This window comes from Pelmatolapia mariae, linkage group LG23, assembly GCF_036321145.2.
Source record: "Pelmatolapia mariae isolate MD_Pm_ZW linkage group LG23, Pm_UMD_F_2, whole genome shotgun sequence".
NCBI lineage: Eukaryota > Metazoa > Chordata > Actinopteri > Cichliformes > Cichlidae > Pelmatolapia > Pelmatolapia mariae.
Window position 1 is genome coordinate 18,749,082 of NC_086246.1, and position 20,542 is coordinate 18,769,623.

The 20,542-nt window shown below is 40.9% G+C and overlaps 2 protein-coding genes across 3 annotated transcripts in view; one reads left to right on the forward strand and one right to left on the reverse strand.

Annotated features, from left to right (window-relative positions):
• The window catches only part of LOC134621375 (gamma-crystallin S-like), a 65,585-nt gene extending 60,262 nt beyond the window's left edge, over nt 1–5,323 (forward strand). The window contains exons 1-3 of one of the 2 annotated variants that reach the window (XM_063467846.1): nt 3,983–3,991; nt 4,066–4,308; nt 4,609–5,323. In XM_063467846.1, coding sequence (XP_063323916.1) covers nt 3,983–3,991; nt 4,066–4,308; nt 4,609–4,881 — 525 coding nt within the window. In that variant the 3' untranslated portion in view covers nt 4,882–5,323. Of the gene's footprint in view, nt 1–3,982; nt 3,992–4,065; nt 4,309–4,608 lie in introns of those variants that run through there. The other variant, XM_063467845.1, reaches the window with a different exon arrangement.
• A 205-nt stretch (nt 5,324–5,528) lies between these two features.
• Nucleotides 5,529–20,542, reverse strand: part of LOC134621348 (potassium voltage-gated channel subfamily H member 3-like) — a 46,586-nt gene continuing 31,572 nt past the window's right edge. The window contains exons 11-15 of the mRNA XM_063467803.1: nt 19,438–19,652; nt 14,883–15,157; nt 8,490–8,599; nt 8,183–8,229; nt 5,529–6,434 (exon numbers count right to left, since the gene is read on the reverse strand). Coding sequence (XP_063323873.1) covers nt 5,685–6,434; nt 8,183–8,229; nt 8,490–8,599; nt 14,883–15,157; nt 19,438–19,652 — 1,397 coding nt within the window. The 3' untranslated portion in view covers nt 5,529–5,684. The remainder of the gene's footprint in view (nt 6,435–8,182; nt 8,230–8,489; nt 8,600–14,882; nt 15,158–19,437; nt 19,653–20,542) is intronic.

The following is a 20,542-nucleotide window of genomic DNA, read 5'->3' on the forward strand; positions in this document are numbered from 1 at the left end:
TAAAATGAATAATGTGATCACGTTAGTCATTAATTCATATTCCAGATGTGGCGATAGCAGAGAACAGGAGGACGGGGAGGAAAAAGTGGAAACAGGGTGATGGCAGAAAAAGGTGATTAATGTCAGAAGTTCATCTCGGAAGCAATGTCAGAAATCGTGCAGCTCATAAATAGAAGTAGATGCGATGGAGATAGAGATCTATAATGAAAGACAGAGATGATTCCTTCATATATGATAGGCTTAAAAGTCCTGTCTTTGTCTTTATGTCTCTTTAACCCACAGTTCTGTTCTTCTATACTACATAGAGTTTTCCATGTTTTGGCGTTAGATAGACAAGCAAAACGCTTCAGCGAAGCATTAAAGAAATGGTTACATGATGCACTAAACTGATGGAAAGCTAGGCTTTTTTATGAAGCGGAAAATTCAAAATTCAGTGGAGAATACTGGTGTCCAGCCGTCTTCCTGTGTTTTTCTCACAGTGTAAAAACAAGTCGTTTTCTTGAGTTTGTGGTCCCTGATTATAAAAGGATTTACCTGATCAAACCCGGGACAGCTTCACGGGGAGCTTGCTGTACTCTGTGTATAACATGTTAATGCTATTGGATTATAGCTGATTGTGTTTCCATCGTCTTTACAAGATGATAAATGGGGAATATTATCTCCCTTGCTTTTAAGGAAAGCAATAAAACCCTGGACTTTCCCCATTATTTATTTCACATATATACACCGTCCATCCACCGGTTATATGTTTGTTTGTGTGTGCGTCCAAATAGCAGGCCTGGGTTTTCCCAACAGTGTGGTCAGCATGTCTTGATTTATTCTAGATGGAAGAATAGTCACCTATCATTACCACTCAGCCCGTCTGCCTTCCTGTCGCACCTCCTCTGTGGTTTTGCTCTCTCTCTCTCCCTGTGTGTTGTGTGTGTGTGTATGTGTGTGTGTGTGTGTGCCCGCACTGACAACGCTTGTCTGTCCTACATCAGCTTAAGTATCTTTGACAGCTCACCACAGGTCACTCACCATGAGCATAAGGTGTGTGTGTGTGTGTGTGTGTGTGTGTGTGTGTGTGTGTGTGTGTGTGTGTGTGTGTGTGTGTGTGTGTGTGTGAAGGTATGTGCAGCAGTTAAAGGGTGCTTTCAGAAGGCTCCAGCGGGAACAAGCCGGCTCTCATAACCTGTAATGGCAAATATTGATGTTACACGTGCTTTAACGTCCTTAAAAGACCACGCGGTGTGTTCTTGATTGACTTATATGGCATAAAGTGAGATGTCTGCAATCTGTTTTAAAGCAGAACAAAGTTTCAGTGCGGCCGACTGAAGGCCTCAAAGTTACTGCAGAGCAAACCGTTACATCACAAATAAAAATCAAATCTCTTTTTTTTCTCTTTCAATCCATGTGGATTTTTATTTTATTTTTTTTGCTTTGCGCATTTTAAGAAGACACTTGTCAGATCAGTCACATACAAATTATAATCGTCAATAATAATCAATAATCACTCTTTGGCTTCTCTATTAAATGGATTAATCTTGAAAAAGATGCAAAACATTTCATATGTAACTCACAGAGGCTCAGGGCTACGTTTTACTCACAGGCCCACAAGATAAAGGTATTTCTATAACTTAATATATAATATAATAAAAAGAAAATGAAACAAAGCCAATTGGAAATGTTTAATATTAACGTTCAAAATCAGTTATTAAAATAAAGACATGTACTTTCCGTCTGTTTGGTGACACTTGTCACTGGCGCAGGAGAGCCTGTACATATACTGGACCTGTCATGAGAGGAGCACGTGTCCTTGTGCTTTTCTGTGCAAATGCTGCCTCACTGTGGTGCCAAGGGGGAAATTATATGTTTGCTACTGTAGGTGTGTAAACTAGTCCAGAACTTAAGCTTAACGTAATTACCAGGTAATAAAACTAAATACAAAACTAAAAGAAGATTTTTTTTTTTACCTAATTGAAATAAAAAATACAATAAGAAAATGTGTGTTAAACAAAATTAAACAGATGGAATATACTGTATATAATAAAAATAATGAATGAATGAATGGATACATACATGTACAGGAAATGTCTACTCTACCAAAGCCACATGTAGTTCCTTTGTCTGTCTTCTGTGGTTCACTGTGGCTTTGACGTCCTCAGAAATATAGATAAATTAAATTGTGTAACATGTACGGAGAACAAGAATAAAGAAATCATTTAAAATGTTTTTAAATGTGCCTATGTAACTTCTACTGAGCTACCATGGATTTAAACAAATGGATTTACATTGCTTGCTTTGATTCCCCAAAACCACAAACCCAAGTAAGAAGAGGAGCAAGGAGAAGACCCATCATGGAAAGGCAGGTTCCTGCACGCACCACAGGCAGATAGAAGAAATGGATGGCTCCAGAAATCCTACCAGTTGCTGGACAAAGCTGGACTAAAAGACCGCACAGAGGCACTAATCGTGACAGCACAGGAACAAGCTCTGAGCACAAGATCCATAGAGGCTGGGGTCTATCACACCAGGCAAGACCCCAGGTGCAGGCTGTGTAAAGATGCCCCAGAGACAATCCAGCAAATAACAGCAGGGTGCTAACAGGAAGGGCATACACGGAACACCATAACCAAGTGGCCGGCATAGTATACAGAAACATCTATGCGGAATATGGCCTGGAAGTCCCAAGGTTCTGGTGATGGCTTTCCAATGGACATAGTAGTGGTGGACAAGCAGAAGAAGATGGCTGTAGTGAGAGACGTAACGATACTGAATGACAGCAACATCAGGAAGAAGGAACATGAGCTGGAGAAGTACCAAGGGCTCAGAGAAGAGCTCAAGAAGATGTGGAGAATGAAGGTAACAGTGGTTCCAGTGGTAAACAGAGAGCTCAGTGCAGTGACTCCCGAGCTAGGCGATTGGCTCCAGCAGATCCCAGGAACAACATCCAAGAGTGCCGTCCTAGGATAAGCAAAGTTACTGTGCAAGAACCTTAAGCTCCCAGGTCTCTGGTAGAGGACCTGACCTTGAAGGATAAAGACTGCCCGCAGGGCAAGGGTGTAATTTGGTATAAATATATATATTTCATAATCTCTATATAAAATATGACAAAATCACAAATCAGGGAAAAAAAACAACAAATGTGCTTTAGTTGGTTTAATTTCTTTAACAACCTTTGTTGAGTGATATCACCAAAAACCAGCTGTTAAGCCAGCCTTGTTCATGCCTATGAAAGCCTGTGTAAATGCTTTTACTTTCATGTGAGCACAGCATGTATGTGTTAAGTCTGAAAAGGGCAAAAAGTGAGTACTGACTGCAGAGATGAAGAACTGCTGCCATCTCTGCACTGAGATGAAAAGAAAAAAACAGATTATCCACAGAAATATGTAACTAAGTGAGCAGACTAACCAATGGGTTTCCGGTATGAAAAGTTTACAGCCCAAACCACGAGCTGAAGTTGGGAGATTTTTATGCTACACAGCAAGAAGTGCATCATCTTACTTCTAATATGAAATTGAAGTGAAGTGTTGAAGCTCTGGATGACAATGCAGCATTTTGGACTGAAGAGGAAGAAGTATCACACTGACTGGATGGCAATACACCTCAGCAGTTCAGCTAATGTGAGTTCTACTTTAGCTTAGAGTTGCTATGATTAAGTGCAGTTTAATATTTATGCAATCATCCATCAGTGTGTTATTTGTAACTCTGTGTGCGTGTGTGTAGTTAGCACTGTGTGCAGTATGTTTACAGTTTTCTGTAAAGAGTTGGTCAGTGCCTGAGGTCTTTATGTGGTCTAATCCCACAGCCTCTTTCTGGAAAACACGAGTAGCAGTGGAACCACTGACTCAAATTTTGGATCTCATTCTCATGACCAAGCAATTGTGTGAGTTTCAGAGGGCTCTGAAGCTATAAAAGAGGGCAATATGAGCACATACACGTTACATTACTTGTAGATATTTCAAGGGAGGCTAAACAGTGAAGCACAGTCGGTCCCAAGATGGGCAGGGTGAGTAGAACAACATTTAGATCTGGCATGTAAAATCATTAATACCAGGTTATCACTCACATACAATCCCCCAGATCATCTTCTATGAGGACAAGAACTTCCAGGGTCGCAGGTACGAATGCGACAGCGACTGCACCGACTTCCACTCCTATCTGAGTTGCTGCAACTCGGCCCGTGTGGAGAGCGGGACCTGGGTGATCTACGAGAGACCAAACTACTTGGGTTACCAGTACGTCCTGAAGAGAGGGGAATACCCCAACTACCACAGCTGGAATGGCCTCAATGACAGAGTCAGCTCTTGCAAGATGATTCACTTTGTAAGCCATCTCAACACATCAGGTGCCTCGTACCAAGAGGTCAAAGACACTGTGGTTAGTGGGAAAGTGGCTGTGTTACCCTAAGATCCTACACATCTCAGGGGACATTGGGGATTTTTATAGCATTTTAAAAACGCCACTTCATTTTCACATAAATGAATCTTGAAATCTGGATCGGAGGAATAAATCCATGATAAGAAACAACATATTTTGTAGTGACATCAATCAAACCTAGCTTCATTGTTTTCCCAACCCCCTCCCCTCTACCTACCGTCTTCTTCTGTATCCCGCTTCACTCAGGCCCCTGGAGACCCCTACAAGATCCAGCTGTACGGCAAAGCCGATTTCTCCGGTCAGGTGTTTGAAGCGAGCGAGGACTGCGCCTCTGTGCTGGAGACGTTTCACTGGAGAGAGGTGCACTCCTGCAGGGTCCTGGGAGGCTGGTGGGTCTTCTACGAGCACCCCAACTACAAGGGCCGCCAGTACCTACTGGAGAAAGGCGAGTACCGCAGGCCTGTGGACTGGGGCGCTGTCTGCCCCACTGTGCAGTCGTTCAGACGGCTGACTGAGTAAAAGAATTCCAATTATTTATTTATTTTTTAACCTTTTCTTTGGCTTTCGATTCGCTAATAATTTGCATCAATGCAGCTGCTAAATAGCTAAAATAAAAACTGAATGATGAGGCATTGCGAAGTTGTTTCATCCCTGTGTGTTAGTGTGGTGCTTTAAAGTGTGGAGATAAAAAAGTCTACCCTGTGTGACCACAGCTAAATTATTTAAAGCTGTATTAAAGAAGTTATTAAAAGGGACTCGGGGGGGCTAGTTGAGGGGGTTGTGGGTGCTGTAACACCATTTAACGGATTTTATGTTCACAGATTTTCCCAAATTAAAAAAATAAGGCACCACGTCGGTGTTTATGCAAAATTCAAGCTATTTTAAATCAGGGCTAAACTTGGCAAAGTATGCTCATGTCTTTTAGAAAGCTCCAATCATTGCTTTTGCATGAGTTGTGTAAGAGCTGCATTCATTTTCAGTCAGTCTAACATTACTGCTGTGTGGTGCAAACCTTTCAAATCATTTTACAGACTGGTATCCTAACAGAAACCAGTGCTAGCACAGTAAAAGGAGAAAAAAACATGCTTTTAGTATACACTTAGAAGTTTTTCCTTTATATGATTGACTGTAAATAAATCAAATGAAACTGTAAAACAAACGTTTATTCTCAGATCTTCTTGAAGGTGCTCATGATAACAGTTTCCAACAGTTTAAAATCGACATATTTACATTGTAACCCGCATGCCAAACTTTGTCATGCAGTAGGATGTGTGGCATGCTGCTCCCGTCTCTTAGTCGAGTGTCCCAGTCTTCCTGTGTGCTCACATCGAGGACTGTCCCTCATCTACGAGGCTAAGCTGGGTGGTGTGCTCCCCCCACTCCACCCTCTGCAGGTCCAGGAGGGGCTCTCGGGAACGTGACGCCATGCTGGAGGTCTGGAGAGAAATCTGAGGCTGGATGTCAGACTGGGAAAGGGAATGAGGATAAGACTGGGACATGAAGTGGGTCTCTGACTGGAGGTGGGACTCAGAATGGGATTGGAGTGGGAAGTGGGGCCGAAGCCGTGATTGCGGCTCTGACAAATCCACCAGAAGGGGAGTGATGGATGATGGGTGGCTTGATGAAGAAAGAGAAGGGATGGAGGTGGAAGAGGAGGGATGTGGCACGATTGTGTGCTCGTGGGGAGAGCTGTTGAGCGAAGGGGGAGCCGAGCGGTGAAAGACCGGGGGAGTGGTACTGGTTTGGTGAGAGAATGGAGGACTATGGGGGGAAGGAGAAGAAGAAAGTGGATCGAACTCTCCTTGAAACACCTTGGTCATGCTCAGCTGTGGAGAGGGCGGTTCATGCATCATGGATGACGGAGGATTTTGATCATCAGAACAGTGCACAGGTGCATGCTGGGTATTGAGGTGTAGGGCCAGAGAGCAGCTGAGTGGGGACACGCTGGGCGAGGGAGTCACGGCACTGGGTGTCAGCAGTGCGGACGGGTTGTGAAAGAGAGGCTTGAGAAGTCGCGTCATTTCCTGCAGCTCCTGACTCACAATGGATACTTGATGGGAGAGGACAGACATCTAGAGGACGAGATGAAAGGATGTGAAAGCAAAAATAATATTACTGGTAATCCCATATAAATACAGCATTTCTCAGTAACACATAATTACAAGAAGCTTTTATCCCAGACACTCTTGTCGAGATAACCCCGCAGGGATTTGTGTCTCCTCCTTGAAGGGAACCAAGGATCTCATGCTCACTGGCCAAACGTGTAAGGCATGGAGCTCCTCTAAAATGGCTTATAACTGTTTCTTAATATATTCATTGGTCAGTGTCATAAATAATTATGAAGAATGATTTCATTCATTCATTCATTTGTTCTTTCATTTGGTCTAATTAACTCCCTGCCCTAATGAGTCTTATTAAACCAGTAGCAAGTGATTAATTTTTACTGTCATCATGCAACACAAGTTACACCAAATTATATACAGATGAAGTCTCTTTATGTCTCTAACAAATCATAAATAATAAAGCAAATAACAAATAAAAAGAGCTGATGAATTCCATCATCTCACCACCCGAGAAAAGAAACTCTTCTCCAAATCCAAATCCACACTGTCAAAGTCTATTTATTTCAAATTGTGAAAGTACACAAATAATTAGGCAAACAGGAAAAAACCTTATGCCTCAAGCTTAAAAACAAGTACTGAAATATCCATATTCATACGTGTTTCACATTTTGAAATCCCTGAAGTGCACAAAGCTGCTTAAAGTAAGTAAAGTTGTAGAGCTAGCTTACTTTTTTTTAAACAATCCAATCTCAACCTGGGGCTATGGTAGGTATTTGGTGGGGTGGGGGTGGGAATGATTTGGCACAGATTTTTGCTGGATGTACTCCCTCTAGGAGTACACTAGCTTGTGTCCCAGGGACCATTCACATGTCAGGGGACTGTGGTTTGATCACATAATGTAGTGTATTTAAACATAACAAGGAAAAACGACACACATGAAGTGCATGAAATGTACCTTTCTAGCATTTGGGGTCATCGACTGGATTGATCCCTTTAATTATCACCTAACTGCTTCTTTGTTAAAGCCACAAAGAAACTGAATAAAGTTTTGATGGACAATTTTTTTGCCCTGAAGTAATACACAAAATCTCTTGACAAACAGCTACATCTTAGGCCCCTGAAGGTTCTTATCTACATCACGTTATGACATCATCACGTTGTTTGTCAAACACCTACCAACGGGCTGACCTGTTCTTAACCTTTAAGCACCTAATATCTAATGAAAGAATTACATAACTTTCATGTAATGGCAGTCAAATCTGTTGAAGTTGAATTATACATGATATATTATAATGTCACCATGTTACCTAGCAACCGCCTAGCAACAGGCTTAAATCATCAATTTTTAGGATTTGGTGCACCTAGAACACTTTATCGAACAATTGCATTATTTTCATGGGGATGTACTACTACTACTACTACTACTACTAATAATAATAATAATAATAATAATAATATTAATTACTAACTTCATGCAGTTCTTAGCATTAATAGATTCATATCTTAAAGTGTTGGCAAAGTCTGAACCTGAACCAACTGAGCCACTTTACATGCATTTTGTTGAGGCTGTCCTTAGAAACAACAAGTTAGACAGAAAGTTAAACTCTTACAGCTGAACAACCGTGTTCTACATGGTTGTGTAATAAATCATTAGCTGCCACAAGTGCCCAGTAAAAGAATGCGGACGTAACCACAGATTAAGAGCCTGCTGAAAAAATGTTTTGTCTTGTTTTTCATGACACTATAACAAGCCTTACCTCATATTTAAGCTTTGTAATGGTTTGCATGGTTTCATCCCGGGCCCCTGTGGACACACAGATATACACACTTACACACAATGCATTAATTCTGAGTGAATCAGGACTTTGGAAGCTGGTATGAAGGATGATGTAAAAATGTGGCCTTCAGAAGTTTGATACCCAGTGAGCTGGACACAATAACAAAAACATCCATCATATAAACGAATGTTGTTCAGCAGCAACATAATATTCACAAAGGCTCTATCCATCAAAAAACTTCAGTATTACTGTGCATTAGTTTTTACCTGCTTTTCCTGCTCTTTACCTGAGGTGGCTGAATCCGGGCCGGGCAGAAAGCTCTGGGTTGCACTAGGAGAAAAATCAAATCTCGGAATTGAACCGCTCTGGTTTTCTGTCTCGATCCCATCCACAAACCTGAGGGAAGACGGGGAGGTGGTGAGAGTGCATTTCACGCAAGACAACAAGATAACACAATGAAATTTGATTTACAATATCAGATAATTGCCAGTTAGTATAATAAGAGACTCCAGAAAATAAAGGGGGCAGTTTGGGGATCTATTTGATCTGAATGTGAGAATTCAGCTATCAAAACCTGCTGGTTAATGACACAGAGACACCACACGGTGGCAGCAGACTCTGCCAACAAACTGCAATACTGGGTAAAAATGACACATTAAAAGCTGCAGTTATACATCCAGGTAGGTATACTGGAAATGGCTTTTACTTGTTTAAGACAACATACAGGATCCCTCCTTCCTCACGTAAATTTACATTATACATAATGTAAATTTACATGAGCAAGTTCCAAAAAACTAAGTCATTCGTTGAGTCCAGAAATACACTATATTTTTATTATATCACACAGAACTCCTTTAGAGTTTCCAGGAGTGTGATTAAGGCACTCCCCAAGACCTTTCAGTTATTTTATATTCTTAACAGCAAACACTTTCTTTTCAGAGTAGAGTAGTCGACAAGATTCATTAGCCTGGGAGGCACGAACCTGCTCAATAAAATGTCGTTATTATTTTCCTATTAGGATCTAAAATATGCATGAGAGTGGTGCATGAGAAAAGATCGAGCTGTGCCCTGTCCTCTGAGGTGCGTGCATGTGCTCAGTGAATTTCAAAGTGAGTGGAACCTGGATGACAAACCAAAAATCCGTAGGCAGCATGCAAAAATAAGTATAAATGTGATAAGCGCCATCGATTTAAAGTCTATAGTTTTGTAGTTGAGTTCTTTTATGGGAAACTTACAACCCAGTACACCAAAAATGATCAAAGCATCCTCGCTCCACATTGCTGTCTGTTCTGAGAGTGCTTCAGCTCTGAGAGGAAAGTCTCTCGGATCTATTATCTGCTAGACTCCTGCAGATCCCAGACCTCCATCTGCTTTCTACAAACCCCGCAAAGTTCACAGACATGTCAAAGGCTCACCACGCCTCTCCGAGAACTCATCGTTATAGAGAGGGTTTATGAAAGCGCTGCCCAGCTGTCAACAGTCAGTGGGTCAAAGGTCGTGCTCAGTGTGAGCAGATGACGGAGAGAGGCTGCGCACCTGTGTACTAATTACTATCCACACTCCTGCTCACTCACAATCATACACAGAGTGTCTGACTGTAAGCGCTCCCTCATTCACTCATCTACTATTTACTCCTGCTAGCACTTTGAGTTTTTGGACGCTAATGAGTCACCACCGACAGATGTAGTATTGCATAACACTATTGTGCATGCCTATTATCTCAGGAGGAAGGAGGAAAGTAGCGTTACATTGTGGGATCTTTAGCAAAATGAGGTGTAAGGTGAAACTTTATGTAGAAATTGGACACAAACTACCAAAAACAGAAGCGTGGATTGAATCAAAATAAGGTTTTTTATGTGGATATAATGTAACAAGAAGCACTCCGAGAGCTCAAACCACCATGGTGGCTCACTCTCCGGGGAGCATTTACTTTTAACGGGATAGTGTTGTAGTGTGTAAATAAACATTATGTAGGAGTAGCTAATGGATACTGACTGTAAATAAGGGCGTTAATAACTTGAGATTATTATATAACGTTATACTACAGTATATTTCTAAGTATGCGGCTCATTTTTTCTCTTGACAATACTTTAAAGATACGACACACTTTGAGGCCAACTTGAAAAAACGTAAAAGTTCGGTTAAATATGACTTGATGCAAACTATTAAGTGATATTTAGAATGCCCATTCATCACAACACATTCTCATCCCAACAAAATTGTCAGTATGTTGTGTGTTTGGAGCTGGTTGGAATGAATCTATACATGTAAATGTGTCTTTGGGAATGAGAATGCTCTTTTCACCAGTATCATTTCCTAAATGTTGCCAATACAAACAAAGGCAGCAGAATTTTAAGTTTTAAAGATAAAAGACATATTATGTTTGACCTTATATGACCTTGAAGAAGAGGTCAGAGTTAAAAAATAACATGATATTTTAAATCTATATACAGTACTTTGTATATGTTGACACACACCACATTTGCAAGAATCATAGTTTCTAAGTTCTAAGTAACTCAATGATTTATTGGTCAATTTTTGACCAATAAATCATTGAGTTGACCTTGAAGACCTTGGTTGATGTGAACCAATTTTAATGGACTGTTAACACGACCCCGCTCTACAGCCCTACAAAGTTTCATCAGAATTCATTCAAAAGCTTTCCAGCTATCACGGTTACAAACAGAAAGACATTCAAATGCTACCAAAAACATAACCTCCTTGGCAGAGGTAATAATCGACAAGTTTGCGACAGTTGCTTAGACATGATCTGACTTCGTGTTCAACAGCTTCGTCCTTTCTATAAAAACCTAAATCCATCTGCCAGCTTTTTGTGAGACGTAGTCGAAAGATTAACAGTGCCCATTCTGGTGAAGATTAAAAAAAAAAAAAACATCCTTTGAAGTAATTCAGTGAAGTTACATTGGACATGACACATCTCAGCTTTGGGACTTCCCATAGTATTGCCAGACACTTCAGTCCCCAAATCCAATTACCATGTTCTTCCTCTAAGCATGTGGCATTATTTATTCATCTAATTTTGGTGAGTTTCCCAGTTTTGAAGATATTGGCTGTAGAGATGTCTGCCTTCTCTTGAATATAATTAAACTATACAGCGCTTGGCTGGAATTGAAAGGATGAAAAAGGATGACTGGGAAAAAAATCAGCAGCAGCATCTCATTTCAGAAATCATGACCCACTTATTCAAAAAAAAATATGCCAACTTTGTTGGGAGCAGTTTCATATAAGATCTATTCTCTTTGCTACGTCCACCAATCATATTGCTCTGCAGTGCAGACCCGTGAAGAGAGCTGCGTGCTTGTAATAGGATGCATTAAAGGCAAGAATTGAAACCCGCCTCAGTTGGACTGTAATGTTAGGTAGAGTATATACGCCAAAACATAGAAAATTCCTCCAAAAAACAAGAGCACGCACAGAGAGATTGTGTGATTTCGTTCTTGGATAATTCTCTACTTTATGAAAGCCATTTCTGAAACCACTCTGAGACTCTGCCTTTATATAAAACACAGAGGGACAACTAGACTTTTTCCTCTTCGATATTAAAAAAAAAATCTGCATAAATTTAAATTTTGTAACATCACTTTAGCTACACACAAACGACTTTTAAAGCAGTAATATACAACACCACCATAGCGTCACTGACAAAAGAGAGGGGGGAAATTTTTCGACCCCTTATTTTAAGAAACCCATATGAAATGAAGACAGAAACATTCTGAAAGGAAATGCTTAGATGCAGAAAATGAACAAATGCAAGTATGTACTGTGGCTCTAATGACAGCTGGGGTACCCCACCATCCTTTCTGTGGTCTGGATCCAACCACAAAATTTCATCAACATCACAAAGGATTTTATTCCCTCACCAGGCAGCATGGGAAATATGCCCTGGTATGTCTAATCCAGCCTTGAATATCCTCTATGGAAGCATCCCTATCGGCCTCTTTCATGGAAATTAAGAGGTTTTCTATTGAGGGATTTCTGTCAGAAATCTTCCACTGCTATGATGAGAAAAATTCCACTACTCTGCAGTGAGGTGCAAAGGATGTGAGGGTCAGGGCAAAAAAGATTTGTGAATGTGGGGTGGTCATAGAACCATGCACAAACCCAAGCAGACTGATGGAAATCAACATCTTAACACATGATAACGTACTTTTCACTGATTTTGTCGTCTTCTATTTTCTTGACAGAAAGTGTGGACAGTCCATGCAACAGTGAAGGGACTTAAAGTGTAGATGCACTGTTTGTCCACCTTCCTCATTTTCTTTACTTCTTTCACTTTCAATTTATTTATTTATGCAGTTCCAAATCACAGCAACAGTCACCTCAAGTCGCTTAATATTGCAAGGTAGACCCTACAATAATACAACAGAGAAACCCCAACAATCATATGACCCCCTGTGAGAAAGCATTTTGGCAACAGTTGGAAGGAAAAACTCCCTTTTAACAGGAAGAAACCTCCAGCAGAACCAGGCTCAGGGAGGGGCGCACATCTTCTACGACCGGCAGACCTTCCTTCCTCATTCTCACTGGCCCATCATCCACCATCATCTGTAAACAAATGGCCCAATTTATATGGATCTAATTCATGTGGCTTTTTTTTTCACATGATTAAAGGTGAATTCTTTGACCTGTATAGCGTGTGTGCTTTCTGAAGGAACACAGGAGGATATGTTGCAGTGAATGATTTAGCAAATTTTAAGTGGGTAAAGCAGGATAATTAAGCCTTGCCAATGCCCCGAACTTAACCGTATTGAAAATTGATGCCTACCATCAACAAGCTTTCAACCAAATTGTTAGTATGGAATATTAATATATATGAGGCTGTATGCATACTTTTGGCCCTGTTTGCATCGGAGAAAACCCCAAATAAATCCAAGCTCATGCACCGAATTCTTGTTTTTTAAAGTCATTAAAGATGTATGCTGTGCAATCATTCCACCCAGGAAAAAATGAAGGTTCAAAGAATTCATTAAAAGCCTTAAATTATCATGCTGTTCATGCAAACTTCTGACCACAACTGCATGTGTGCAAAAAGGGTTTAACACACAGAAACTAGTGAATATGTTTTGAAGTTTATAGAAAGATGAACATCATTTGAGATGTGAGGTAAGCCTAATAGCTTTTTAGCTTCTTGTACTGTGTTGGCCGTTTGGAAAAACTTACAAAAAAATGTTGAAATTGTTCTTAAAACAACTGAACGCTTGTTGTCTTTGTACATCACTCCCTTGTATGTTCCCTGAAAATGGTTGAAAGTGTATTTACCATGTTTAGCAAGTTTCAGTCGATCAAAAGTTGCTAAATTACAACTTCACTTCCTGTTCGGCAGCTTTACCGGTGGTTTGTCTTTAATGGACAAACACTGTTGAAAAAAATATCTATAAGATAACTTTTGAAAGGCTTGATTTTAAGATTGGTAAGCAAGGCCGACAGGGTGCCTGACTGCTGCTCGAGCCAAAGTGCATTGAACCCCTATGGTGCTTTCTCTGAGTGGTAGACCTCATTTATGCTAGGCCTGGCTGGGCTCGAGAATGAGCAAAGGACCAACCAAATGGTGCTCGTTCTCGAGCCCCTACCCAGGGCCTGGCTCCAGGATGAAGCTCCAGTGATTATGTCTTGGTCAGGGTGAACTATTCCCTTGATCTTGTCAGCATCTAAGGGGTTTTCTGAATCTCTCTTAATCTGGACCCTCACATAGGACCAATTTGTCCCGAATAAAGGGCCAAACTTCTCAGGCTGAATGGTTGCTATCCCAACATGGGCAAGCAAACCATTCCACCATGGTAAGATAGCAATTCATGGAACAACATCCTACTGGGAGACCGGGTGCACACTTCTGATATGCCAGAGCATGTCTGTGATCTGCCACTCAGCCAGCATGGCAATACCTTTGTATCCACCCTGAAGAGCTGTAGGAGGTAGGAGAGGAAGGTCTGGGTTTCTCAGCTTAGCCTGCTGACTAATCCAGACATGGATACGAAGTAGAAAATGGATTTAAGACTATTTTTACCAACTTTGGTGAACATTAGAAAAAAAATGTGTTTTTAAAAAATTTTAACAGTTTCATTAAAAAAAAAAATCCAACAAGACAGTAATTCATATGGTTGGGTGCTTTGAACTCAACTTTATTGAAGAAATCTAACTGTGCCATTTTTTTTTTTTGAATGAAACGTGATTAAAAAGCCATGTGCCAAGAATCACCCTCCATCTGCGACCCAGTGCTGGCATTTGGGTATAAGGCATTAGATGAAGAAAAGGTAGAGACAGTGTGGGTGTCTGTGCTGCTTTACTGGTTGTGCCCAGTTTACTAAAACCAATCATTAAAGGTAGGTGACTTTTTTTTCTTTTTTAAAAATACAGCTGTAATCCTGCTTTTCCCTACATGTATTTTTGTAAAACTGACACAGTGGCACAATTTATGCTCGTCTGCACCCTCACACAGCTGAGCCAAAATAAATTGATTCCCCAAGCCCAGAGTCTGCTGCCACCTCTCTAGGGACTCCATGCAAATTAGCCTGTGGATGGTTTGTGTTTATGAATAATGTCACAAGTGACAAGCAATTCAGGCCAAATTCCCACTGAGGATTATTTACCAGTGAATGAACTCCTCCAGGCGAATCTAATGCTAAGTACCGAGTCAATAAATCCGTGAATGGCTCCCTACCGAGGGCTGAGGTCTGGCTGCAGGCAGCTGAAGCTCACAACAGGGATCTGCAGGCTGGAGGGCCGGATGGGATCACTTGCTGGCCGGAAGGGCCTCGGCGGCAGAAGCGGGGAGCGAAGAGGGGAGCGGAGGGGGGATCGCAGGCCGCGGCCCAGCCTGCCAAGGGATGACATCTTGGGCAGAGGGGAGCGTTCGCCCTCGGACCCTGAGCCCTCCTCATCTTCCTTAATGGAAGGAAGCTTTTTCATGATTCCTCCATTACTCTCACAGTCTCCCTGATGGGGCAGAAGTTAAGATAGGAGGTTAGAAAACGTCATCAATTTTCAGCAAGACTGAAATAAATATTTAAATATTATTCTTTTTTTCCTACAGATTACCTTTTTTAGTCTTTAAAATGAAAACACAGAACAATCTGAAAAGCTTTTTGAGAGAAATCAGGAATGGTGTCATGTCACTCGCTGATCAGTAGGGGGAGCTGCTGAGTTACTCAAAGCACTGATCAGAGTGAAGACTCGCCATTCACAATAGCTGCAACGGCTCTCATCTCCATTCATTTTATGAGCAGCCCTGCAAAGAAGCGTTCTCATTCAAAGCCAAGCAAACGCTCCAGTCGCTGACAGTCAGTCTGTGTGAGGTGAACCAACTGAACTAAACAGAGAGTTTAATTCCTGCACTCAGCGTGTTGTAGGCAGTAGATGCATCGTATTAAAAGGTTGTTGGTTGTATCTCCTGCGCCTTTTCTCTTTTTGCATTTATGCATTCTCACATGCTCCAATTCAAAAGCTGATTAAAAAAGCTGGCATGCAACCCCATTTTCTCTTTTCCCTCTATTCTCCCTTGTCCTCAATTTTTGTTTCCCCCTGTCACCACCACCAACACCACCCTTCCCCTCCTCTCTCCTCTGCTTGTTGTCTTCTTCATCCAGTCTTGGGCTCACGTGCCTGCTTGGTATTTTTAGATCACAGAGGTTTAATTTTAGCAGAGGTTTGCCTGGAGGGAACTAAGCGGAGAAGGGACTGTTTGGAGTTTCAGTGTGTGTGGGTCTGTGTGTAGTATGTGAGCAGCACGTGCAGTCTTGATATGCAGCGTGCCACAAAAGGGCCACCGGGAAGTTATTGGTGTTGGGTTTGCAGGTGTGGAAAACGGTGTATGTATGAACACTGGGCTGGAGTGTGACCAGTAACATGTTGTGTGTGTGCATGTGAGTTTCTACATCTTTTAGCAAGTGCAAATATGTTGTGTTATGTTAGTCCGCTATCTGCATTGTGTTTGCACTTAGAGGGCATAAACGTGCTGACACAATCACATCACTGTGAAGTCTGGCTTGAGTCTCCAGGAAATGAATGAAAGTAATTGTCTTCTGTAAGTGATGGAAATATGACTGTGCGTGTGGATTTCTTTGTGTGTTTGCACGTGAATGCAAATATCAGCAAGGTTCTTCCTCCTTCTTCCCCTGCAGCTTCCCCTTCATCCTGATGTTTTCCTCGTATCGTCTCCATCTGGATATCGCTCTATTTTTATCCATCCGGGGATGACCCTGCCCCTCCCACACACATCTGACAGCACTATTTTTAGTCCCACGCTGCGCCCACTTAAGGATGCACTGCTGCTTTCGCTGCACGTGCATATATATAAACTCCATATGTGGGTTTGTGACTGTAAGATGCTGACAAGTTTGGTGCAGTGAGTTTGAGATTTATTCTTATCCTTTCATGCTGGATCTGCGTCCATCTTGATTCGAAACTGCCTGTTAATGCAAATATCTAATCAGCCAATCACATGACAGCAAGTCAGCGCATTTAGAATGGGGAAATAATGTGATTTAAGTGACTTGGAGCATGAATCTGCCCACACAACCATCTCTAGGTTTTCCAGAGAACGATCTTAAAAAAAGAGAAACTATCCAGTGAGTGGTTTTACTTCTTTCATTTGAAACCAGGAAACTGACACTACATTTCACAAAGGATCACCACAACTGGAAAACAGAAGATAGGAAAAACATTTTCCGGTCTGGCGAGTCTGCATTTCTGGGTACGCAACACAAAAGCATGGCTCCATCATATCTGTTAATAGATCCCCCTGTTGGTGGTGTAATGGTGTGGAGGATATCTTTTTGACACATTTTGGGCCTCTTAAGTACCAGCTGAACAACATTTAAACATCACAACCTGTCTGAGTATTGTTGCTGACCATGTCCAGGTGTACCATCTTCTGATGGCAGCACAAAGTTGGACAACTCACAAAGCTCAAATCATCTCAAAGTGGTTTCTTGTCAGTGCACTAATTTAATTATTCTTGTTGACAGCATTAAGCCCATATTTTTCCAAAACTGTTCTTGGCTTTGAAAACTTGTTTTGATACATCTTTCGAGTAAAATTCAGCTGGAACAGAGTTGAATTTTAACTGTGTTTGCTTAACCTGTTTGAAAACATGACCACATTTATCTTGTAAGGCTTAAAGATTTAATTTTATCTTCTAAATTATTAAATTTCAGAATTTGAAACTAGGTTATTTTCAGGCAGAATGAATTTAGCAATAAATGTTAAGTGAAATGTTTATGGCAAAATCTAATATTTAGTAAGAAATTGCTGCAATCATTTCATACCAGGTGAAATCTAACTTTATTATACTACACTTAAAAATGGGACAAGGTTAGGATTTCTAACAGCAGTGATGTTTTTATCCAAGAACAACAAAAAACCCAAGTCGTTTAGGTTTTATTTACATATTTTTCTCTCTTTTTTTGTTATACTACATGAATGTCAAACTCATTTTACATTGTGGACCACACAGAGCCCAGTTTACATGACTTTGGCCTTAAATTGTAAAACTGTAACATTACAGCCCACTGGTGAACCCACTGTAAAAATCAATTTTTACAGTAGGTAGTGAAAAAACTGCAACCTTCTATCATCTAATTGTTTATATATTACTTATTTACTTTGGTACAGACTGAATGGTCATGGGTGAGGCTTTTATCAGTAGGAAAAGCTGTAAAAAAGTATTAAAATACAGTTAAAAGTCTAAAATTCATGCCATTCTTTACATTTTTCCAGGGGACCAGATTGGAGTCTTTGGAGGGCTAATTCTGGCCCCTGGGCCTTATGTTTGACTGTCTTTGCCCCCTTGATGGTTTCTCTTGCCTCTGTGCTCATTAGCAAGCTTACTCACAGTAAAAATGTGACTTATTTCTAGTGTAAGCTGGTTTTTCATGTGCATGCTACAGCTGGGATCCATCTGTAAAGCCCTGGCATGTGAATCCTCGTGTTTAGATCGTGTCTTTATCCGCTGGCTGCGTCTCAAGCAGAAGTCGCGGGTTCCTCCTCAGTCCCGGTCCAGATGGCTAATCCTTTTCAAGTGCAAAGCTATCGCCGTGGCATGGCGTAAAAAAAAAAAAAAAAAAAAAAATGGGTGGAGGAGATCATTGCACAACTGAGACTAATCTAAGACACAGACAAACTATTTTCGTGGCTGTTACATTTAAAATGTATTATTAGCATGAGTCAGGTTTTACACTTGATCAAGGCAATGAAAACTAATTGTAATAACTAGAATTTGGTTCGTGATTAGGGGTACTTTAATCTTTTTTTTTTTAGCCAATTAGAGGAGGTGTGTATTGATATCAGTGGAAATGAGTTTTCGCCCTATGTGAAGCAGAATAAGCTTGGTTAAGGAACACATGCCACAGGTGAATTGGTGACGCTTTTACTAATGCAGGTAATGACATAGCCGTAGTTCTGCACATAAGTTATGTGGAGTGACTATAAAATGAGTTTGCCCTGACTTTGGATGTTTTTGTTAAGTAATTGTTCAGTTTTTAGTGATATTTAGTGATATTTTATTTTGGCATTAGCATTTCCTTCTGCGCCTCTTGTTGATTTGCCTTTTCCCCTCAACTTTTATGAGTTTTTCCGCCACCTTCATTTCTTTTGCCTTTTGTTCTGTGTTTAATGTCCTGCTTTCTCCCTGTACCCCGTCCTTCCATCTTCTTGCTTACCTCTGCTCGTTCTCAGTGTTCCTCTCACTTTTTTCCTTATTCACATTTTTGCCGTTTAGGATTTCAGGGCTTCGTGTTTCTGGCTTGTTGCTTTTTCTTCTGCCTATTTCACATTGCATTGGGGTCCACATTTAAAAGAAATAATAATAATAATAAATCTTAAAGCTAGGGTAAGAAGGACCCATAACATTCATAATGGCTCTCCAGTGGAAGGGTGTTTTTTTGGGGTGGCATCTGCTCTGTCCCTTAAATCAACCCAGAGCATAATGGAGGGATTATACATCCCATCTGGCTGTAAACATGTTGATAGGAGATGTGGCTGTGGAGAACAATCCAAGTGCTTTACCTCCTTCTACCAACCACCAGTCACTGCTGGCACCTTACTTGAGTTTATTTGTTCTTCCTCTTATTGCATTGAACATCACTGATAAAATATCACCACTGGATTTATAATGTGTGTTGCTTCAAAAATAATGTTTAACCTGAAACTAAAATGAATGTGGTAAAATTGCTACTTGACAACAAAGGTAATGTAGTGATGTTTGGCAGTTGTTGTACCTCAGTGTTGTGCCCTTCTCGCAGATTGTACGTCAGATCGTTCCGGATTTCCGTGATGAACTTCTGAGCGTAATCGGGATACAGGCAGAGCACCTCACGCAGCCCTTTGAGGCTGATGTACTGCAGATCACAGTAGGTTAATGCTTTCACACAAGCGTTGGTCTTTATAACTTCCTCCTGTGTCAGACAGTCAGAGCCAATCAAGTCACCGCGACCTGGAAAGCAGAGACACAATAGATAGTAAACAGTGTGTGTGAGGTGTTACCAAAAGAAGTAGCCCGGCACTTGATAGAGGACTCCTTATCACATCTGGCATCTGTTTTTTTTTTGTTTTTGTTTTTTTTTTAATAAGATGATCAAAAAACTGAGCTATGGTTTAGACTTCTGTTGGCAAAAAATGGTGACTTAAAAATACTTCAAACTACAGCAGTGGCAATGTAAAAGGTTTGTAATAACACTGGGAGAGACCTGACCGTCCTACTGGCCCAACCTTACTCCATTTATTTCTTTTGCAAGTAGCCTACATACTTCTGTTTAAACAATGAAACAAAAGAATGAAAGCCACTAAGTGAAAATGGAGAGGATCCTTCTGGGAGTGAAAAAGAAAGAAAGAAAGAAAATCAAATCAGTGTTGAGTGGATTAAATAACAATAAAAAGTAATGCAAAATAAGTAACTGCTTCTAGTCAAGCCTTAACTGCGGGGGAGAGACACTTGACCAACACAACTTCCACTAGCATCACACTACTTCTTTTGACATTTAACATCAGTTAACTAAACTACCACAGCAGCCTGGTGTGTACAGCTCCTGGCTGTGATGTGACTGAGTTGAATGCACTTGGCTTGGAACTCATGCATCTAACTTGCTAGCATAGCTAGCTTGCTATGGTAGCTGGGAAGCTAGTGGTTAAATTTTAACACTTCACAAAAGTCAGTTTGCTCTTGGGCCTCGTTACCAGAGCATTAAATGCAAAGTAAACATGGGTGTTACTAATGTCTACTTTAGTGGTTCAGCTCTTTTTGGATGTGAGCTTTTTGTGACTAGTTTCACCTGTGTTTACCCACTGTTTCATGTCATACTGTGTAGTATTATTTTATGTCTGTGT